At 36.6% G+C, this 23957-nt stretch overlaps 1 protein-coding gene across 1 annotated transcript in view; it reads right to left on the bottom strand.

The window, feature by feature from the left end:
- The window catches only part of dok6 (docking protein 6), a 90475-nt gene that overhangs the window by 6910 nt on the left and 59608 nt on the right, over positions 1–23957 (bottom strand). The window contains exons 4-7 of the mRNA XM_065294986.1: positions 18541–18660; positions 12650–12839; positions 12301–12439; positions 9032–9140 (exon numbers count right to left, since the gene is read on the bottom strand). Of these exons, the coding sequence (XP_065151058.1) occupies positions 9032–9140; positions 12301–12439; positions 12650–12839; positions 18541–18660 (558 nt within the window). The remainder of the gene's footprint in view (positions 1–9031; positions 9141–12300; positions 12440–12649; positions 12840–18540; positions 18661–23957) is intronic.

Genomic DNA, 23957 nt, shown 5'->3' with positions numbered 1-23957 from the left:
CTAAACACTAACTATGAGACTCTTCATAGACAACTGTCCATCTTTTATTCCTTGGTTCTTTAACAGGATAAGAAAACTAACAAAAACTGCGTATTGATTTTTTTTTTTTTTTGAAGCCCAGAAATCTTCCAATATTTATTCTAAGTAATAACATTGACACAAATGGCACTCACCAATTTCAAGTGCAAACATCTAATCGGCCAACACCATCAATTTCCACCACAGGGGCTCAAACAAACAACGGCCAAAGAAGAAAACAAAGCGACAAGCTCTCGATTCTTCTTCATTAGTTTCTGCGAAACGTCAGAGGCCAAATAAACCATTTCACTTCTTTACGGCAAGCTAGTCTGTTAAAAAAAATGCCATTATACCGCAGATGTGTAGCTCTGGCCTAATTTCACATGGTAGGACGAAAAGAGGAATGATCTGGAAAACCGGCGTATTTGTTGTGTGCTGGACAGCTCCTACAGTGCCTGGGCTCCAGGTTAGAGCACAGCTGCCACACAGCACACACACACGTGTGTAGTTACACACCTATGCAAGGTTCTGGTAGTCTGATCTAACCCAGTGGGACGAGGATGATTTGTCATTGCCTTGACATTAAAGCGAAATGGTCTCCCAGTCTAACCTACACAGCGAATCCAGAACACAAGATGCAGAAAAGTGTTTTGTCCACACATCTGGACTATGTACCCTAATTGTTTGTATCTTTTAACGCACATGTAATGCATGCATATCAGACTGCCACTTCTCAGTGCCTTTACAATAGGTGAGCAGATGTCATTATTCAACACAGTCTTTCATTATAATAACAATTACAGCCAACACAATTCCATGGCAATATGTAACTATTTTATTCATACGAGCAATATGTATGCTAATTCGTATGTATGCATCTCATTTGTACTTTAATTTGCTTTCGACCCTATGACAGTGAGGTTTCATTGTTGCTTTTTAGATAATTGTACATTTTCATATGATTCACATTGAACGATCCAATACGAAATGTCCACCACATAAAAATTAATTTTACGTGTTTTGGTTGACAGATCCAAAGCAACTTATAGTGCGTTTGTATGCATTTTTATCACTTTGTGTGCCCTGGGTTCGAACCCATGACCTTTGCAAATGCAATGCTTTGCCATACAGGAGCGACAGGAGTACAATAAAGTGCCATCAGATTGTCGCAGCATCAAGTTTAAATAGTGCAGATACTATTTATACCCCAAACATAAAATTAAAATACTTCCATAATATTTGTTTTTCTACTATGGAAGTCAATGGTTACAGTTAGTTGTGTGCTTAGCATAATTTATTAAAATATCGTCTTCTGTGTTTACCTAAAAAAAGACATTCATACAGATTCAGAGCAACATGAGGATGAGAAAACAATTTTTGGGTCAACTATCCCTTAAATTATAACATTATGATTAAAAAAAAAAAAACGATTTAAATTAATTTCTAGTCTATATAGATGTACAAAACATTTTATTCTAAACAAAAAATCTTGGTGACACTGTTCAAATAGCCCGTCTACAAAGACTCGACTTTTCAGTTTCAATTTAAGTGATTGAAATTGATTCTTGTCAGACTTGACTTTCCATCACCTGGGAAAAATAACTTTTTTATTTCTTTGCATCAGTAAATTTACATCTAAACAAAATTCGGAGGACATTTTCTCTGAAAGTTAATTTCCATAACATTAAGCCTGATCTGCTTACACAAGCTGTCATCACGGGGCAGTCGCTCACCGCGAGGTGCACAGAGACCTAAAGGCCAAAGTCAATGAGACAAACTAATGAAGCAGAAAAGAAGGTGTTAGGCAAAAGACTTTGTTTCCAAGTCTGTAATTGGGTAATTAACGAACAATGCCAGTGAACTTTTAAGACCACGATTTTAGGTTAAGATTTTGTCTACGCCTTTATGTATCAATTTAGGTGCCATAACAACTTATATAAAAGTTTTACCTGTCACAGTAATTTCTTCACGCTTTAAAACAATTCGAATGTAACTTTACACCCTTGCTTCATTTAGTTTACGCAGATCTACGCATTAATATGCAAATTAGCCCCCTACTCAATAGCACAGCTCGGATTATAGATATGAATATGCAAATTAGTCCTCGTCTCCACCCTTTCGCACCACCTCGGACCATAGATATATATTTGTACATAGATGCTAAATTTGCCAGTTTCAGACACATAACTGCTAAATTAGGTTTCACACGGGTGATTCTTGCGAAATTAGACTTATGAATTGTGTCATGAAACATTTTGAAAAAAAAGTAAATGCTATCAAAATAAGAAGCATAAAGTTACAAACATCTCTTCATGTACTATTTTGCACATGATTTCAAATGACATCATTCAAACCTATTTTGTTGTTTTTTCCACATTTAAGGGGAAAATTTTCATTACCGCAATGTGTCCATGACTGGATTTGGGTTCTTTGACATGGAAAATTTATAATTAAAAAATCTAAAAAATAAAAAGCTTCAGTGCATGTTATACTATAAACATTTACAGTAAAGAAACATGTGGCATTTGGTGATCATTGGTAAATGTAGAGACAATAATAAGGAATATAAATGTGTCCAAGACCAATTTTCTCATCCTCCGCAACAATTTTCAATCATTGTTTAAGCCCTCAAAGAACTAACATTTTCAAAAAAAAAAAAAAAATGTTGTAAGGGACATAATTGACTGTGACACTCAAGATGGCTGACAGGTAAGCAATTCTTATTTTTTTCTCTTCGGATAAAAGTTGAAATTTTGTTTGTCATAGTACCTAGACAACTTTTTAGTTCTCATTACCGAAACATGAGTTTGTAAATGCATATATTTAATGTAATATCATGTTGCGGTAATGATAATTATAAAGATAAAAAAATGGTAATGATTCTATAGGAAATATTTTTAAATCCTCTAAAAATAATGGTTATAATAAGTTCAGACCTTAATCTTATATGTGCAAAAAAAAGGTTTCAAGGGCTTTTTAAAAATCCTGATGCTGGTCACCTTCTAAATCTGGATTTCGTACGAATCACCCATACGTGAACTGTGTGTTTGCAGCACTAATCTTTAAGTGCTGATGTTAACAGGTTACAGCACTTACCCTACAGTGCTGTGATCATTTCAGCCCCCGTCTATGAGGTTTTCAAACATAATATCTATGACTCTAACTACTGATTCATGCTTTAAAATGTTGATATGATTGGCTACATATTTGTGACGTTGGAAACCAAGACGATTTTAAACCGCAAGAATAAGACTGTCTCAAATTTTATAGAGAAAATAATCAGCAATGGTGTTGAATGATGAGTTTGTACATGGCTCGTCTTAAAGCATATTAAAAACACCACATAGACATATAAACAACAATAAAACCAGATTTTCCCCACAGTGGGACTTTAATAGTTTTCAATATATTTCAAAAGCTATTATTATGACAATACATTTTTTTTTAAATACGTAAATGTAGACTTGCTGTTATTTTTGTATTGCATACTTTAATGCACTGTTTACTGTATATGAATTTTTTGTCTATCTATAGCAAAACTGTAATAATTCAAGCTATTTTCAGCATAAGGTTAAGCAAAGCTGGTTAATGACTTAAAATGCAAAGCTGTTATCTGCATTATGAAACTCAGAGAAAAACATTTCTGCAAAGCGGCGAACGCCTACTGGTTTTGCTGAAGAAAAGACTAAGCGCGCACACACACACACGCGCACACACACACACACACACACAGTATAACACAATTGTCAGTAGTGAACAGAAGTGACTCAATCAAAGCTACAGAGGCAGAGGTGCAGCTGGTCTAAAAGACACATATGGGATCAATCAGGCTTATCAAACCACTCCAGAGGGTTCCCAAGACCTGAGACAGCATTACTGTACTGTGAGCGTCTCCCTCCCATCCCCATCCCCGTCTGAATCTTCAAGTAAGACTCTTTATATCATCACGACTTGCCTGTCTGGTAGGGTGGCATGAAGATTGGCTCTGCTGTATTGATTTCAGATTAGAGAGATTGTGTGGTATGTGAAGATGGACATTCAAGTCTGTATATGGACTCAGCGTTCACTCCAACACAAACAACCTTGTGTTGAGCGCAGGTGTCCTGGAAAAAGTGTGTTATTAAAAGAACTGTATGTGTGTCTGTGTTAGTGAATGCATTATATAACATGACTCTCTCTCTCTCTCTCTCTCTCTCTCTCTCTCTCTCTCTCTCTCTCTCTCTCTCTCTCTCTCTCTCTCTCTCTCTTGCTCAACAGTTCATTGTTAGGTGTATGTGTGTTGTCTGAGTAATTACAACCTTTTCTATAGTGGTGTATCTGAGGGCTACACATGAAATAATTTATATATGGTAAATAAAAATGCATAAAATATATTCATAGCTCGGAAAACAATAATTATTTACAAACCTGTGTTGATGTAAATCAGTAAATTTTTTTGGGACTTGACACGTTTTAGTGACACACTGCAACCTATAATGTTTCCTTATTGTATATTTACAAATATTTCACTTACATGCTTTTTATAAACTGTCAGTAAAAGATTTTTAAATGTTGATAACCTTACACAAATTAATACATGGGTGACTTTATTTTAAAGGAGATGTAAAATAAACCTTTGGTGTCCCCAGAGTACACATGTAAAGTATTAGCTCAAAATACCATATAAATAATGTATTATACCATGTTAAAATTGCCATTTTGTAGGTCCGAGCAAAAATGTGCCGTTTTGGGTGTGTCCTTTAAAATGCAAATGAGCTGATGAAATGCAAACAATGATCGCAATGATGGTGGTGTGTTGCAATTGAAATTTAATTGTGCTGTAAATTATTTTCTCTCTCTCTCTCTCTCTCTCTCTGTATCTCGGCATTAAATGGCTGTGCCGTGGTTAGTGCAGATTAAGTATGTGTGTCTGTGTTAGTGAATGCATTATATATGACATCATAAGCAGAGCCAAATTTCAATTACCTATTTTTTTCACATGTTGCGGAAAATGGATTTACCAAAACTAAATTATTGGGTTGATCTTTTTCACATTTTCTAGGTTGATAGAACCACTGGTGACCCAATTATGGCACTTAAGCCGCCTTTCCACTGCACACGACAAACGACGGCCGGTAAGCCGGAAGTCATTAATTTCCTATGGAGAGTCGCAAAGGGTCTGCGTGAAGTGCCGACCATCTGCGGATGCGTAAATATCGGATCCGTTTTGAGCGTTGGATCCGTTAAAAAATGTGAACTTTGGCAATACAATGATATTGGCAATCTTTGTCATATATGCATAGCTGTTTATTGTTTCATTCATTTGCATTCATTTATTTATTCCACCATGGTAAATATATTAGAATGAAGCCTCTTGCGCTGGAATGAGCTTCCCTCCCATATACGATTAAACTGAAACTTCATTACGACTGCCACTAGGGGAAGAACTCCGACTGTCATTTCCGTATGTCGTGTGCAGTGGAAAGGCGGCTTTAATCATGGAAAAAGTCAGATTTTCATACCATTTTACAATGTTTGCAATTTCTACAACACTGCTGGCTAAATTTAGTTACAGTCTAGTTACAGTTCTAAACATAGACATATTATTAACAACAAATAATTGAATATTAATTTATTTATATAAAATTGGATACATTATGTCATGTAATTGTATGTATGACATTGTTGTGTCAGACCACACTTAGATTTTAAAAGTTTATATTTGAAACATTTGTAAATATTAAAGTATATAAGTTTATGTAAGTGACAGATTCCACCTAATATAATAAACCATAACCCAAAGGTCATAAAGCTTTTATATAACAGAAGATTTATTAATTGTGTGTCCTGTGTTAGGGGAGGAAGGAGGTGTGATGGAGGTGATCCATTTATAACATGAATATGACTCATATTATAGTTTACATATGACTCAGCAAATCCACACCTGCTGACTACAAATTCATCTTGCACCAAACACAGACTGACAATTGTGTTTCTGTATTTAATTTGTCACTTTGTGACTGAATTAACGTCATCATTTTCAGATGTAATTTAATCATTCATAAAAATACAGGAAGTCATGCTGTTTCCCGTCACATTTGGCTATTAACTGGAAAATGAACAGAAGTGAAATTAATCTAATAAAGAGTAGAGATATTTCATTGTACTGTATGGCGTTTCAATTACATACTGTACATCAATATGAGAAGAAACCTTTTCTTTTAAAGTTTGTTACTTAAAAAAACATTTACTTTCATTTATAACTATATCACATAAATATTGGTCTATTTTCATCTACACTGTAAAAAATGATGTGATGACTTGGCATAACTTAAACAAACAATTTAAAATTGTTTACTTTAACTTTACAAATCATGTTGATTTGACAAGTCAAAACTTATAATAGGTTCAATTGACTTGGCAAAACCAAGTTGTTTAAACGCCATGCTGATTTTTTTTACAGTGCACTAACAAATAAGAGTTTCAGACGCTTCAAACACAGCCTTAAATTTAACAATTTTAATTAATTTTTAACATGTACATAATGCACTTATATCTCAAAATAATAATACAGTATACTGTTTATTTTTACGATTTATTATATACTGGCTTAAATATGGTTTTTGTAGAGATATGAAAATAATGACTTTTCCAAATGGATCATTTAGGTGTGAATGTTAAACCAGAACAACATGAGCAGTATAGGTTGCTCATATGCATGCTCGAATGCAGAAACGCATTTTATGCTGTGCTGTATTTACAGCAGGTGGCAAAATTCTCATTCAGCACAAACAGTAAAGAGCACGCTACTGCACAAGCAAAGATCTTTGTATACTTTACAATTTCCTCCCTCCGAAAGCACAAGCTCTCAATGACTCAACAAAACCCAAACAGAGCGTCCTTCAAAATGGTGATGCACTCAATTTATTCATTGAAAGAAAGCAGCGTTTTGCTGAATTTGTATTTTTGAGGGAAGCTGATGAGAGGGGAAACATTCACTATATCAGGCTAACATCTCAACAATGGGAATGCCACAATGATGAATGACATACAGGTTTTAAGGCCGACTGCCTCAGAGGTAGATACATCAACTAAACAGTAGCCTCAAAACATTACTTCACTGATTAGTGATGTAATGACCACGGGACTGTCAAATGCTTCAGTCTGATTGGTTAAGAAATGTTAAACGGACATGCATTTTTTTTATAAACGGACACCTGACCACTTTTTTTGAAAATATTCTCATTTTCCAGCTCCCCTAGACTTAAACATTCTTACTGTTTTGGAATCCATTCAGCTGATTTCCGGGTCTGGCGCTACCACTTTTAGCATAGCACAATCTATGAAATCTGATTAGACCATTAGCATCGCGCTTAAAAATAACCAAAGCGTTTCAATATTTTCTAATTTAAAACTTGACGCAGCACCAAAAAAATAGTCCCCTTAGTATCTTTCAATAGCATGGGACTATTTTCAGGCACTGAGTAATATCACTACGCCTGCTGCAGCCATGTTACGGCAGCAAATTCTACGCCAGTTTGAGAGTATAGTTCCTAATCATATCTGCCTAGAAAATCGTAACTTCTAAGTTTCAGTCAGCCTAAGTACATGATGTAACTACAGAAGAGTCAAGTTTTAAATACAAACACTCTGCTTATTTTTAAGCACGATGCTAATGGTCTAATCAGATTTAATGGATTATGCTAAGCTATGCTAAAAGTGGTACCGCCAGACCAGGAAATCGGCTGAATGGCTTCCAAAACGGTAAAAATCAAATGTTAAACTCTAAGGGAGCTGGAAAATTTGCATATTTAAAAAAGTCGATTGTCCCTTTAAAATAATCACTTGAGCAATTTCTAAGCAATGTCTGTGGTAACCGTGGTATAAGTGGAATAATTGACTCCGGTCCTTTGAATTATTTAAAAATATACAATAGTTCTTTCTGGTTCTCAAATTAACTATAATAACTAACTTCCGGTAACAGCGCCATCTTGGACTTAGCGTAGTGAGCGTTCGTTGCCATGGCTACGTTGCACAGTGACTCTCGTGAATTGCGTGAGTCCAAGATGGCGTTGTTACCGGAAGCTAGTTATTATAGTTTATAAAGTTTGAAATATGGATATTTTTCTTACAAAATCGCATTGATTACCTGCCAAGAGTCAAGTTTTAAATAGAAAAAATATTGAACCTCTGGTCATTTTTGTGTGCAATGCTAATGGTCTAATCAGATTTAATGGATTATGCTAAGCTATGCTAAAAGTGGTACCCGGAAATCGACTGAATGGATTCCAAAACTGTAAAAATCTAATGTTTAACTCTAAGGGAGCTGGAAAATTAGCATATTTTCAAAAAAAGTGGAGTGTCCCTTTAAAATAATCACCAGAGCAATTTCTTAGCAATGTCTGTGATAACCGTGGTATAAGTGGAATAATTGACTCTAATTATTTAAAATTATACAACAGTTCTTTCTGTTTCTCGAATCTGATTGGCTAAGAGCCCTTCCCAGGCGTGAGATATTCTACTGATAACATAAGCGAGATGAAGCATAAATATATTTTTGGCAAACGGAAAACAATACACAAATACAGTCTGGTTACGATTGTTTTAATTACATAACTCAGTACTCATTAGCTACTTTATGCAAATCAGCTCCCTATGCAGAACACATCTAATACATGATCACTATGGAAACCTTCAGTGCTTAATTCATGTTTACTTAAAGTATTGAATTCAATCCAACAGTCAGCATCACATTCAACCCACTTTACCCTCACTGCCAGCAAGTTATAAATGAACATATAATGCTGATATATGCACAACAGATGTGCTGCCATATCAGGGCTTTACTCAATGTGGATTGCTGCATTGATTTACCAGACATCACAGTTAAATCCAGGCGACGGGAGGAGTCGCTCGCCAATTTATATACGTACTCCGTGGAGCTTCAGATGAAATTGTCACCTATTTAAGTACTATAGACGTTTAAAGATGGTGCTTTCAGTGAGCTGTGGAGTGGGAAGGAGCTCTGTCTCACCTTGGTAATTGCAGATGTCTCCCACGCTGTTCTGACGCGTGATGTGGTGCCAGTAAGCGCTTCGCGGGAGAGATATCGACTTTGTTAATGTGCTCTCGTTTGAAAGAGTCTGTGAGGCAGAGCGGAAAATCATTGGGTTACAATGGTTATATTTCCAGTCAGATGGGGCTTACACTGAGTGGGTTTCAAAGACCAAGCCCCATAATAATAAACAGCACCCCTTCATTAGGCTGTTTTGATCATTATACTTGACAGGTGGAGTGTGAGGTCGTTAGGGCCTTTTATAAGGAAGCGTGGCGGTACTATTAATCATAGTATTTTGTAAAAGCTAACAAACAAGACTTGTGCAAGACTATTAATGAGACTCTAGTTGGATTTCAGAACAAGCAGCAGTTTTGCAGGTGTTGAGATCTGAGCGGAGGGCCATATGGTCAAGTCTCATCGGCACTTTAAATAGTTCAAAGCTAAAACACATGAATCAAAAAAGATTTGCTTTCAATCAACAAATGTTGATAATAGAAATGGCAAAGTCATAATTCAAGACCACGTTTACATTCACCCTCGTAATGCGATTATAATGAGATTTTGGATATATTGCGATTACACTTCATCTCATGTAAACACAATACTTTGATCAAAATAACGCAATTACGCTCATAATCACAGGAAGTATAATTGTATTAACACGCAGTGTATGGCATTTTGAATCACATTACACGGCCTTGTAAACACTTTACTCGCATCTATACCGCACTAACCGAAGTGCGGATTTGTTTTTGTCACGCACCTTAAGGAGATTCTCTAGCCAAATATCGAAACAACCCCATGATTTACTCACCCTCAAGCAATCTGAGATACATATGCCCATCATCTTTCAGACAAATACATTTGGAGTTATTTTAATAAATGGCCTTGTTCTTCCAAGCTTATAATGAAAACAGGGATCAGGAAAAACTTCTGACTTTATACCCGCAAAAAGTGCATTCACCATTCACAGAGGTAATTTGCTTGGCTCCAATGGGTTATAAAAGGTCTTCTGCAGGTAATTGATGCGATTTTGTAAGAAAAATATCAATATTTTAAACTTTATTAACTATAATAACTAGCTTCCAATAACAACGCCATCTTGGACTTAACGTAGTGAGCGTTCGTTGCCATGGGTAACCAAGATGCCGTTGCTACCGGAAGCTAGTTATTATAGTTTATAAAGTTTGAAATATGGATATTTTTCTTACAAATTCGCATTGATTACCTGCAAAAGACCTTTAACTCTTTCCCCGCCAGCATTTTTTAAAGGTGCAGTGTGTAATTTTTAGAAGGATTTCTTGACAGAAATGCAAAATAATATACAAAACTATATTATCAGGGGTGTATAAAAACCTTTTTATAATGAACTGTTATGTTTTTATTACCTTAGAATGAGATTAATTTACATACACAGAGGGTCCCCTTACGTGGAAGTCACCATTTTTTGCCGCCATGTTTCTACAGAAGCCCTTAACGGAAAAAACTTTTTTTTACTAAGTTGTCTCTGTCAATTACATGTTTTTCCAGTGGTGGGTACCATAGCTTCTCTATGCGTTTCAAAACGAGGGGTGAACAGTGGACTGAGCCGTTGGTTGCAATTCGCAACCTAACCACTGGATGCCACGGCCACGGCACATCAAAAATGGGCATATCATACGCCGGTCAACAACACAAAAAAAAACATAAGCATACAACACAACATATGTGACCCTGGACCACAAAACCAGTCGTACACTGCAAAAATTTTTTAAAAAATTGTTTAGTATTTTTGTCTTGTTTTCAGTAAAAATATCTAAAAATTCTTAAATTAAGATGCTTTTCTTTATGAGCAAAATGACGTAAGAAAATAAGTCAAGTTTTTAGACCAAAAATACCAAATGTAAGTGATTTTGTGCATGAAAGAAGCAAAAAAAATCTGCAAATGGGGTAAGCAAAAAAATCTTAAACACAATATTCAAGAAAAATTCAAGAAAAAATTGCTTACCCCATTGGCAATTTTTTTGCTTGTTTAATGCACAAAATCACTTAAATTTGACTTTTTTGCTCATCAAGAAAAAGCATCTTAATTTAAGAATTTTTAGATATTTTAACTGAAAACAAGACAAAAATACTAAGAATTTTTTTCTTGAAAAAATGAATTTCTTACTTACAGTAGTATTTTTGTCATGTTTTCAGTAAAAATCTAAAAAAAAATAAATCAAGATGTATTTTCTTCATGAGCAAAATGACGCAAGAAAATAAGTTTTTAGACAAAAACTATACAATTTAAGTGAATTTGTGCGTAAAACAAAGAAAAAAGAAATCTTATTTTTAGAATTTTTTCTGACCCCATTGCCAGATATATTTTTGCTTGTTTTAAGCAAAGATTCACTTAAATTGTATATTTTTTTGTCTAAAAACTAGACTTATTTTCTTGGGTCATTTTGCTCATCAAGAAAATGCATCTTGATTTAAAAAATTTTAACATTTCTACTGAAAACAAGACAAAAATACTAAGTAAGAAAGTCATTTTTGCAGTGTAAGTCGCTTGATTTTTCAGATGTATTGCTTGATTTTTCAGAACATTTTAACCAAATGCTTTCAAAAAGTGGTGGGGACAAAATCAGCCATTTCAAAAAGTGGTGGGGACATATCCCCAGTGTAAATTACACCTATGAATATGGTTAGGTTTCTTAAAAAAGTCAAAATTTTGAGCAAAAAGCTTAGATAATTGCAATTTTGTAAAGTACTTTTGATAGAGATCAGATTCAGAGTGATTATCAAAATATACACAGAGTTTAACTGTTTTTGGATCAATGGATGCTTTAGTGTTTAATAAGTTGTGTAAGAGCGCCACCTGATGGATAATAAGGGTGTCATGATTTCAATATTAAATCGATCGAAATTAAGTCATAACCTTGAACTTCTAATTAAAAAAATGGAATTGTCGATGCTGTCACGCCCCCATGTCACATCCGGTTCCCTGATCCCTGTTTTCTACCAATCTAAGCTTGGAAAAGTAAAGGCATTTAATAAAATAACTCAAAATGTGGGTCTGAAAGATGATAGACATGTGTATCTCAGATTGCTTGAGGGTGAGTAAATCATGGGGTCATTTTTACATTTGGATACAGTATTGCTTTAAGCAAGATTTTGCCAACCACAAAAAAGATTGTACATTTATAAAATATACAGATGATTATAAAATATGTATATAGTGTCATACTATGGAATTTTTATGATAATGTAGATTACCCATATACCTGTGTGCTCTTCTCCATCTCCAACATCATGCGTTCATGCTGTTCGGCGATGGACAGGGTAGCAGAATGAACCCTCTGATAGATCATCTCACCCTCTCGGGTCTGAAATGTGAACAAGCCCTCTCCTGTATCACACATCCTGTAAGAGCACAACACACACACACACACACAGCCGTTAAGCAATTATTGCCTTCTTTTGTTCCCAGTGTACGCGAGCTCTTGTCGTAATAGGCTGAACAATAATGGACTACTTTAACGGCCTGCTGCGAAAGTGACAGCATATGTTAAACGTTGAGCCCCTACATCAGCTAATCGATAGCCAAACGGCACAATCGGGATGAAAGCATACCTCCCGGATTCGAACGTGAACCATGTGGAGTCTCTGCCGTATCTTCTGAGGGAGTTGAGCGGCCACATAACCAGCTTGACTCTGGCGTTATGGATGTCCCACAGGTAGATGTTCTCATGAGTAATCTGCATCGTGCACTCTCCATAGATGTCCAGGTTTGGAGTCGGCATCAAATAGACGTTAAATCTCTCTGAAATAATATGTAAACCAAGGGTTCACACACTCTTAATTCTTACCCAATGCTGGGTAAATATTGGACAGAACAGATGTTGGACAGAACACAAATAAATTAATCAAAATTTTCATTACTATAACACCACTTGCCTTGAGACTGTGTTGCAATGCCGCTCAAACAATTACAGAAAGTAAAAAGTTGAACATACTGTACTGTATATCGTTAATGTATAAATTTTACATCATTTTGAAGGTTTTTATTAATGGAAAATGTGAAAATAACAATTTGGAATAACATGCACCAGAAAATCATGCCAATTTTGTGATTTCTTTTTTTTATAGACTTAAATTGGAGAGTGTATTTGAAATAAATAATTTATAGGAACCCCTGCCGTAGATCAAAACAAACCAATTGGCAAAGCAACAAAATTAAAAGCAACTGTACTGACATGTTGTGAAGGGAATTAGTTTTCTTATAACATGTTAAACAGTTTCTTTCACAGGTTTGAAAAAGTCACCAACTGCTGTTTGATTGACATTTTAACAATAAAATATGCCAGAGGTGGGGTCCGTTCAATTGTCATATTTACAAATGAATAAAACCACTTAAGTAGCTTTTATATGAGCAGCTGGAACATATAACTCGTTCCTAAATGACTGAATGATAAAAACCCTGAAAAACATCCTAAAAATAATTTTTAATCAAACTACTTTCACTTCTCGCAGATGTGGTCCTTGCGTTGTACAAAGGTCAATAGCATTGCTGCCATATTGCCAAGAAAGAAACCGATGGTGAGTGTTTCCTGTGCCGACCATGGCTGCAACCACATCATCTCAATTAACTCCAAAAAGACAAGGGTGCTCTTCATAATCCAAATTAATAGTGCCTAATTATACCTAATGCTTCAACATAAGCTATGTGTCTCTCTGGAGGCACAGGCGATGTAATGTGGGGGCTATTTTAGGGATTGTGAAAATTAACTCTGATTTAATTATCGAAGCTTGCCGTTAGAGGGGTCTAATTGAAACGCAAATGGCAAACTCGCTTCTTGTTATTCATCAGTCGTCGAATGGCGAAATGATCATCCTGCTGACCTCCAGCTGATATAATCATATACATGCTGAGCTCTCATTACGAAAACAAATCGATATTCGTCTGTCATTCGATTAAAAAAAATTGACGATTGCTCTGTACAGCGCCTGTTGTGGGATAATGCTTAAATGCCTCAGCAGCACACGGAGATGAACTGGTATTGATTTTCAGAATTATGTTTAAAAAATAATCACAAGGACAGTCCTGAGTTTCTTTCAAAGACCTCGGGAAGACATGCGGTCTGTTCACAGCTGAGTTGGTGAGTCATAGATCTGTTTTGATTGGGTTACCGAGAAAAAGACATTAACGCAGAAGACCTCGAAAACCACAAGCAAGATTCAGAGTATATACAATTCAGACTACATTAAATATGACCTGATTTGCAATGAGGATAAACATAGTTTGTGCTGACCGCAATGTGTTTCTGTGGTGGATTTTTGCTCTAGGGCATATTAAAGCTAAGCTGAGATGATGAAACCATCAAATGAACCAAAAAATGTACAGCATGTATTTGAATTATTTTAATTTGAGACATTTTTGTTTACTTTTGTACAATGCTTGAAGAAAATTTGGTAACACTTTACTTGAAGGGGTGTTCATAAGACTGACATGACACCTTCATATTCATGACAAGACATGTGTCATGAACATGAAGAAGATTTTATGCATGTTTATGACAACTGTCATTAAGTGTCATTCGTTCAATGTCATTTTTAATGCAAAGATGACATTGTTTGAGACAAATTGACATAAATCTGTCATAAACACGACATACAGTAGCAGAATAATTATCAAACTTAAGAAACTACCTCGCGTACTTTCCGGACTATAAACCGCACCGGAGTATAAGTCGCATCATTAAAAAATGCGTCATTAAGACGAAATAACATACAAGTCACAGTGGACTATACGTAGTGTTTATTTAGAAAATTATTTCACAAAATCCAAGCCAAAGAACAGACATTTAATCTCCTTTATGTTCATGACACGTGTCATGTCAGTCTAATGAACACCACTTCAAGTAAAGTTTTATCCAAAATGTAAGTGCGTCTGTCATGTTTTTCTTGAAAATGAGCGATTTGCACACTATAAAAATATATCATATCAATATTTTTTATGTTTTTTATGTTACTTTAACTTAACAAATTAAGTTTAATTAAGTATAATAACTTATATTAAAGGTATAGCGGAAGATTTTCCCGAATTATTTAAAAGAACCGCCCCTCGATATTTTAAAAAAAATGCTCCCGAGAGGGAACGCCTGTTAAACGCGTGCACGAGACAGAGAGAGAGCGTGCAGGAGCTCAGTTCTTCTCTTCGCTCTGTTTACAAGTTTCGGTCGGCATGTTTACCGTGTCTGTGTGGTTCGTGACTTGTGCCAGGGCTAGCATCGCAAATCATAGCTTACATCAACTTTTACTAGCAGTGATTTTAAATGGATTTCTCCAAATAGCATGACAAAATGTACCTTTCCAGTAGAAACTTCGCGTGGGAAGCCCAACCTGTCCTTTTAGCTCACACCAGCGTGTGAAATAGTCTCCCATAAACATTCTGGTCTTGTTTCTTTATTTATAGTCCTTTCTCTTCTTGTCATACAATTCGTAGACACTTTTTCTCTTGCGACCCTCAGACATTTTGAAAAAAAAAACACAGTGAGAACGCGACCTTCAATGAATGGTTGAAACCGTAGCACAACACACATACACGTGAAAGTGCGCATGTGCAGAAAGCGAACGTAGAGGCGAGCACGTACGACGGTTATACGTCAACATATAATCAGAATGATTGACATCTGGGATGACCAATAACAGTGGTGATCCACCCAGAAAACGAAAATCTTCCGCTATACCTTTAAATAAATATTTTTTTATTCATGCTGCATTTTTTTACAGCGTATTTAGGTTATGTAATTTAGGTAAAAGGCTAAATTCGGTCAATATCCTAATATAAACTCCTAAACCTCTGGATAAAAAAATCTTGCACCTTGACATACTTGTTCATCCAATTTGTCTTCCATGCATTTAGGGGGCGTTGCTGAAAAATCGTCATGACATTAAACAGATTCTGCCAACAAACTGCTATTTCTAAATGGCCTGATGTCGAATTTAAAGCAAAATGAGTATGAAGATATAATACATGCTAGGAGTATACAATTAATATCATTATCTAATTTTTTAAGGAGGTGACGTTTAGCGGCTTTGCATCTAAGCTCTTCAAATGATGTTACTTTGTTGGGTCACCATGTCAAATTTAAAATCTGAATCTCCTTTACCATTTGGAATTGTTTCATACTGTACTTTACAGCAGTGGTTCTCACACTTTTTCAGTCTGCGCCCCCCTTGTATACAGTGCATCCCTTGGTGGCCCCCAAAGAAAATTTATGACATAAACATTCTAAAAATAAACAAAACATATTCAATTATGAATGTTAAAGGGAAACTTCACCCATTTGCATTAAGCTTTGTACCGTTAGAACCCCAGTCATGTTTTTGAATGGTCGTGCATCATTCCCTCAGTTTCCCCTGAGAGGGGAGAAATACTCATTTCAGTGAGGCACTTCCTTCTTTCAATGATGTAAAAATCGTCATTTTGCGTCATTGAAAGAAGGAAATCCTGTATCTCTGTTCAGTGTGAAAGACTACAGACACTCATTCCTCATTTTTCCAAGGTGGGGGCTATGGGTGGGACCCACTCACGCTTCAGACCAATTGCAGATCAGTGGGTGGGACTTACGAAAATATACGAACACAGACGGAAAAAAACGATCAGCCGCCATCTTTATGCTAAGCTAAGCTAAACAGAAGTTGTGGAGCGAGCCAGAATTCATGTTACAATAACAGTGGAAGTTAATCAATATTACATGGAAGAGGGTGATTTTGCCAGCGTGATGCTCTAATCCGCTGTACATTGCACCTTTATGAGCCACAATACTGCAAAGACCTCAGGCAGATGAAGGAACAGAAGCCCGAGGAGTAGGCCGGAGCCTGGGCTTCGGCTGGGTAGAGGAGCCCGTGGAAGACACCGCAACCATCGGCCTCTGCTGCGTAGAGAAGCTTGGACAGACTACTGCCTGTTTTCTCGCTGTGTGCTTGCTTTATTACATTTCTGCATCAGATAAGGATATGGACGTTTGTTTGGTGAAGGTTTCTAGGCAAGTGAGGAACTTTGCGCGCGTTTGGACATGTTTATTTCACGGACCTGTTTCGGTTTACGAGCAGACGCGCTGGGGAGTATATAAGCTTGGACGGACTCGCGCTGTTTGCTTTCGGTTTAACATTTCTGGATCAGATAAGGATATGAACGTTTGTTTTGTGAATGTTTCTGGTCGCGTGCTTATTTCAAAGACGTGTTTCGGTTTACAAGCACAAGCTCCAAGAGCTGAGGCAGCGGGTCTGTGGAGATATTGTGCAGGGGACGCGTTTGTGTGCAGGATGCAGGGATAAACGGACGTCTGACTAAAGTGAGTGTTTCTATTTTCTTTGTTATACTAAGGTGGCATTTATGTACATAATAGCATATCTGAGCGGTGTTTTATATGTCTATATTGTGAGAGCAGTGAGGCCAATAATAACACAAATGTAATTACAGTAAACAAAAGACAAAAAGAAAATTGGTAAAACTAAATAAACATTTAAAATGCATACCCTTTTTTTAAGTACTTGTAAAGACATTGGTACTGCGGATCTGAAACAGCACGTTACTGTTTGAATAAGACTTTGCTACACACCAGACCAGAGTGTTATTGTGTGTAACACAATGTCACATCACGTTTAAAAGTAAATCATGATTGGTGTCTGTCAGACACAGTGGTGATGGCTATATTCTTTGTTTTACTAACGTGGCATTTATGTACATAATAGCATGTCTGAGCCGTGTTCTGATTAATGGGAGTGGCTTGCAGAGCTGTGCATTGTGGTGCATAGTGGGAGTTGTAGTTTTTCATACAAATGTGCTCTAAAGTCACGTTCTGTCTTTTCTCGGTCAAATAGACACAAAATTCTACATTTATGTTACATTTTGACTACAAATATGACCCACTTTCCATAAAGATTAATGCTCTTATCGGTGAAATGGCCCTTTAATGCTGTTGGTTGGTAGCCTTATTTTTCTAAGATTTAATTACACAGAATTTATGATAAATCAATTTATTTTATGAAATGTCATAAAATCGGGGCCCCCCCTGGCACCAAGGCCCCCAGATTGAGAACCACTGCTTTACAGTTCTTGACTTTACTTCTAATGCAGTCCTTTAGCAAGACCATGTTAAATATGAAAGTACAACAAAATGATGCACTCAACGCAAGTTTTCAAAAATTACTAGAAAGCAAATGCAGTTGAATTCCTAGAATTTCTAAGAACAAATATGAATGATTTCAGAAGCCCTTTCTTCACCATAATCTCATCCATCTCTATGACAAGCTCCATTATGAGTAGATGCTCTGATGCACGGCAGTGGCCATTAGTGCTTAGTAAAGAACCTTGGCCCGAGTGGATCATTTATAAACATGAGAACAGACCTGGAGGGTCTGTGTTTAACAAACACATTTGGTCCCTGTAATAGAATCATTTAGGGAGTACAAGAGGAAAAATCACCCAGAAAGCCGGGCTCTAATTGGATACTGACCGTTCTGTTCCCTCTGCACCCCTGCTGCTAACAAGTCCGGTTCTCCGAGGCTGATGTCATTAAGTCGGCTACCCAGACACTCCAAACACAATAACTTCCACCACTCCTCAGCCTCCAGCTCTGCGAACACACACATCCATATCATCATGTTTACATACAAGCGTACAGTCGGGCCACGGAGAGCAGCTGGTGGAGAGAGAGGGCTGCAAACGGGAAAACAGAGCAGGAGAAAAACACATTTGCGGTTTTGGCACTAATGCAAAAGAATGAGCATGTTCATTGTTGTGGTCCAAAATTAACACTTTTATTAGCAAGAGCTTAGAGAGAAAAAGCTGAGCTGTAACACTTTTAGGACTTGCAAAAGCGTGTGTGGTTGAAGCTGGCTATTCCGCCGGGTAATTTTTAATGTTCAATGCTTACCTCCATAGCATAACACAACAATGTGTAAAATTAACACATCCTTTCTTAGAGTGTGTGCCCTCCCTTTCTCTAATAATACCATAGGTATTGCTGTACATCAATTGGTAGAGCATTGTGAAAGCCGTGTTAGGGTTATAGGTTTCGATATAGGGAACACACACTCAATACAGTATTGATAAAACCATACATCTTCAATTAACTGTAAATTGCTTTGGATTAAAGCATCTGCCAAATGCATAAATATAAATGTTATTGAATTGGACTCAAAACATTATTATGGTCAATGGAAAAACTTACCTGATCTCACTGGAACCAATTCGTATTTTGCATGTTGGCTATTCTTATAAATTTGTATTTAGTAAACTGTACAAATGTGTAGGATTATTATTAAAAAAACAATAATGAAACCCCACCCTAACCACGCACCAAAGTCGCAGGGGCAAAAGCAAATCATACAAAAATTTACAAATGTGGTCGTACTTAACTTAATACAAAAATAGCCACCTCATAGAATATATGATCATGACATGAGATTGTGTTAAAAAAACATAAAATTTTATTGGTAGCCTATAGTGCAGAATCATTATAGTTAATTCTAACTTAATAAATGTACATTTACACTAGGAATGCACCGAATGTTCGGCAATCGAAATTATTTGGCCGAAAATAGCAATTTTTCGGTATTTGACACATCAGCATTTTTATCAGTAAGGGGATTTCTAAGTGTGCTATTGACACAACAAAAAAAAAACTACCATATGTAGCCATCAAGCCAAATATTGAATTCATACAAAGAAATCTGAACATTTAAAGGTATAGCGGAAGATTTTCCCGAATTATTTAAAAGAACCGCCCCTCCATATTTTTAAAAAAATGCACACGCAACACTCTCCCTCCTCCCGAGAGGGAACGCCTGTTAAACACTCTGGTCTTGTTTCTTTCTTTATAGTCCTTTCTCTTCTTGTCATACAATTCGTAGACACTTTTTCTCTTGCGACCCCCAGACATTTTGAAAGAAAAAACACATTGAGAACGCGACCTTCAATGAATGGTTGAAACCGTAGCACAACACACATACACGTGAAAGTGCGCATGTGCAGAAAGCGAACCTAGAGGCGAGCATGTACGACGGTTAAACGTCAACATATAATCAGAATGATTGACATCTGGGATGACCAATAATAGAGGTGATCCACCCGGAAAACGAAAATCTTCCGCTATACCTTTAAGTATACAACTTGAGTCATAATAAATAAAGTGAAATGACACAGGGAATAATTATTGAACACATGAAGAGAACAAGGTGCAAAATTGCATAGAAAGCCAGTGAAATAATCACGACGTATAAAGTTAAAATTACTTAAGCTAATTCAACTTTATTTTTATAATTCATAGCAACTCCTCACTAGTCAAGAAAGTTGAAATTATTTGTAAATTCAAGTTGATTAAACTTAAAACTGTAAGTGCAACAAGGATTTTTTTACAGTGTAGGCATTCAGTAGACACTTTAATCCAAAGTTACATACAAAAGGTGAGAAAAACAACAGAGTGATTTGTCTTAGTGAGGCAATAATATAAAAATTGCTATACGAAGCCATACAAAGAAGCCTAAAGCGTTCTGTTTATTTTCAGGTAATACATTTTTCGGAGAAAATTATTTTCTGAGAAGGAGCATGTGTTTGAATTGTTTTATTTTATTTAGATTGTTCATTAAGTCCTCCATTCTTTAAAAGCTCCAGGTTAATCTACAAGAGCCTCTTAGCAGCAGCATTCTAATGAGTAAAACCCCGCAAATTAACATCCATTCAAAAGAGCCTAATGCAGTTTAGCATTATAACACAAAGTGAAGGAAGCATAAATGAATCTACGCCAGCTCGCCTCATAAGTGAATGCTGTCCACACTGATTGTTCATGAGACATGGCTATAAAACTCAACATTATGAGATTAGATTTGGATAATTACATGCCAGCTGTTAACAGATTTGTGACCTCGTCAAAATTTGTTTTGTTTGAATAACAATGCATTTGCTTGATTTGCTGCCCTAAGTATATTTAAGTGAAAGTAATTGAAGCCTAAAATTAATAAGATTGTTCAGATTTTAAATGTGAGTTTCCACACTGTATGATGTACGCAGCAAGCTATACTAATAAAGTACATCTTAATTTTGTGTCTTTTTTAGTATTTATGTGTGATAAATGGGGATCCGTTTGATTAATGAATCTGCCTTACATATAATTAATAAATTGACAAACTGACAGCCGCAGTATATACAGTAACTTTTAGGTTGCACACTACATGCTTTCTTGAATAGTACACTGTATCTTGCTTCATAATCACTTATAAAACAGAATGTCTGTGCACAACCAATTCAACACCTGGCAAAAAACCCACAATGCTTTGAAATCTCTCGACTACAACAAATCACTGTGCACTTTCCTCTTTTTTGTACAAGGTTTTCGCTGGATTTTTTGCATGGCCTCTCTCCCGAGACGGTGACCTTTAAGTGTGTCTAAATTCACACACACTTTTGGGCCCACTGAGTGGAAAATTGGATAAACAAATACTTCATCAGCATGGCAGACCCTCAGCTGTTCAGGCAGCTATGTGCACAAACACAAAGGTGCCCAGCGGAACCACAGGACTTTACAGCGCAACATCTTTAACGGATCACTCGGCGTAAAGGAAATGATGAACAGAATTCATAGTCAGGTGAAAAAACAAACATTTGGACAAGTAGGTACAGTACAGACAGACACTTAGACAGACAGACAGACAGACACTTAGACAGACAGACAGACAGACAGACAGACAGACAGACATTTGGACATATACCGACATATGGGTTAGATAAATAAGACATAGACAGAAAGACAAATAGACTGACAGACAGATACAATAAATAGACAGACAGATAGATATATGATAAATAAACACACAGACAAATGGGAGACAGAAATACATTTAGACAGACAGAAAGAATGACAGACAGACAGACAGACAGACAGACAGACAGAGACATTTGGACTGATAGATATATGATAAAACACACAAACAGATAAATAGACAGACAGAAAGACATTTGGACATATACAGACAGATGGGTTAGATAAATAAGACATAGACAGAAAGACAGACAGACAGACAGACATTAAGACAGACAGATACAATAAATAGACAGACAGATAGATATATGATAAATAAACACAGACCAATGGGAGACATAAATTTAGACAGACAGATAGAATGACAGACAGAAAGACATTTGGACATATACAGACAGATGGGTTAGATAAATAAGACATAGACAGAAAGAAAGACAGACAGACAGACATTTAGACAGACAGATACAATAAATAGACATACAGATAGATATATGATAAATAAACACAGACCAATGGGAGACAGAAATTTAGACAGACAGATAGAATGACAGACAGAAAGACATTTGGACATATACAGACAGATGGGTTAGATAAATAACAGACCTTTAGACAGGCACAGACAGACAGACAAAGTATATAGACAGACAGATAAACAGACAGACAGATATAAACAGATAAAAATTTTGATTTAGACAGATACAGGATGTGTTCATTTTTACATATCTTTGTGCGTTAAGCTTTTAACACATTATGTGTCATTTTGTGTTGATTTTGTATTAAAGTAACACAAAATGTGTTGTTTCAATAATAACACAGAGATGGGTGGACACTGGGACAACACATTTACTGTAGTGTGTTGTCCCAGAATCAACACTAATGTGTTGTTTTTAACACATTCGTTCTAAGAGTGTATTGTAAACAGAGGGATGGATGAATAGATAACAAAGAGAAGAACAGGTCAAAATACCACAAATATAACCTGACAGAATCAGAGGGAGGTCAGGAAGTGGAAGTGAAGGATCATGGGAGGTCGGCTTCCTACATGTGGCGGACATGTGAGGGACACACAGTCCATATGGCAGAGATTTGTGGGAAAGGGGAAGTTCGAGCGAGGGTGGCTTTTGGACATGTACCTGTGCCAAAATTTAAAGAGCCACAAGCAGAGTTTAACACGCCACACACGCGCACACACATAAGCCTGTTCTCCACATTAATACAAATGTGGTTTCCTACCACAAGGACAACAAGGTGATCTAAAACAGCAGGACACATTAACAGCATAATGTAAAAACTACGAATGTGTCAGATAACAAGTAAAATGACTTGGGACCAAAGACATCTTCATTCAAACGGCCTTAAGGCACGATTATATCCTTTTCAAGCTCATATCATAGGCAGCTCTTCATTTATGCCCTGTGCCCGCTCAGCCTGTTTCCCATTAACATCCTGCCTCGGAAAAAGGGGGGAGGAGAGTGGAGGCAGAGCTGAGGATGGAGAGGTTATTGTGGTAAATGGATTCAGGAGAACATTCCTCGCCTGCTCCGGCAGTGCGGAAGACCCCAGAGGTGCTAATGATATCCCAGCGGGTTCACTCTGCCGCTCCCCCTGTGCTCATACACTCCACTGCCTCCCCTTTTACTTCCTTCTTCCTCTCTGTTTTCCACCCCGAGCTGCCCTGCTGATCAGTGGCTTACCTGGGAATTCAGCTTGACAGAAAATTTAATAGCAAAGGACAAATTCAGTGCTAGATGAAGACAAGTTTTCTTCTTGTTAAATGAGGTATCTCTGTGTCCGTATAGATGCACTGGGGCCAATGGGGTCAGTGCAAGGCCAACGAACGAACGAACGAACGAACGAACGAACGAACGAACGAACGAACGAAAGAAAGAAAGAAAGAAAGAAAGAAAGAAAGAAAGAAAGAAAGAAAGAAAGAAAGAAAGAAAGAAAGAAAGAAAGAAAGAAAGAAAGAAAGAAAGGAATGGGTGGATAAAGAGAGGTATAGAGATGCAGTGTCCATCACCCACACATAACATTTTGTTCTTTTGCCTCAGTTGAATCCAACTGATCCAACAAATTGGGTCCAGAGAAAGCATTATCTGTTTTAGCACGCTTTT

This window comes from Paramisgurnus dabryanus, chromosome 22 (genome assembly GCF_030506205.2).
Source record: "Paramisgurnus dabryanus chromosome 22, PD_genome_1.1, whole genome shotgun sequence".
Lineage (NCBI taxonomy): Eukaryota > Metazoa > Chordata > Actinopteri > Cypriniformes > Cobitidae > Paramisgurnus > Paramisgurnus dabryanus.
The sequence above is the reverse complement of the archived record's forward strand: the minus strand, read 5'-3'. Positions and strand labels throughout refer to the sequence as shown.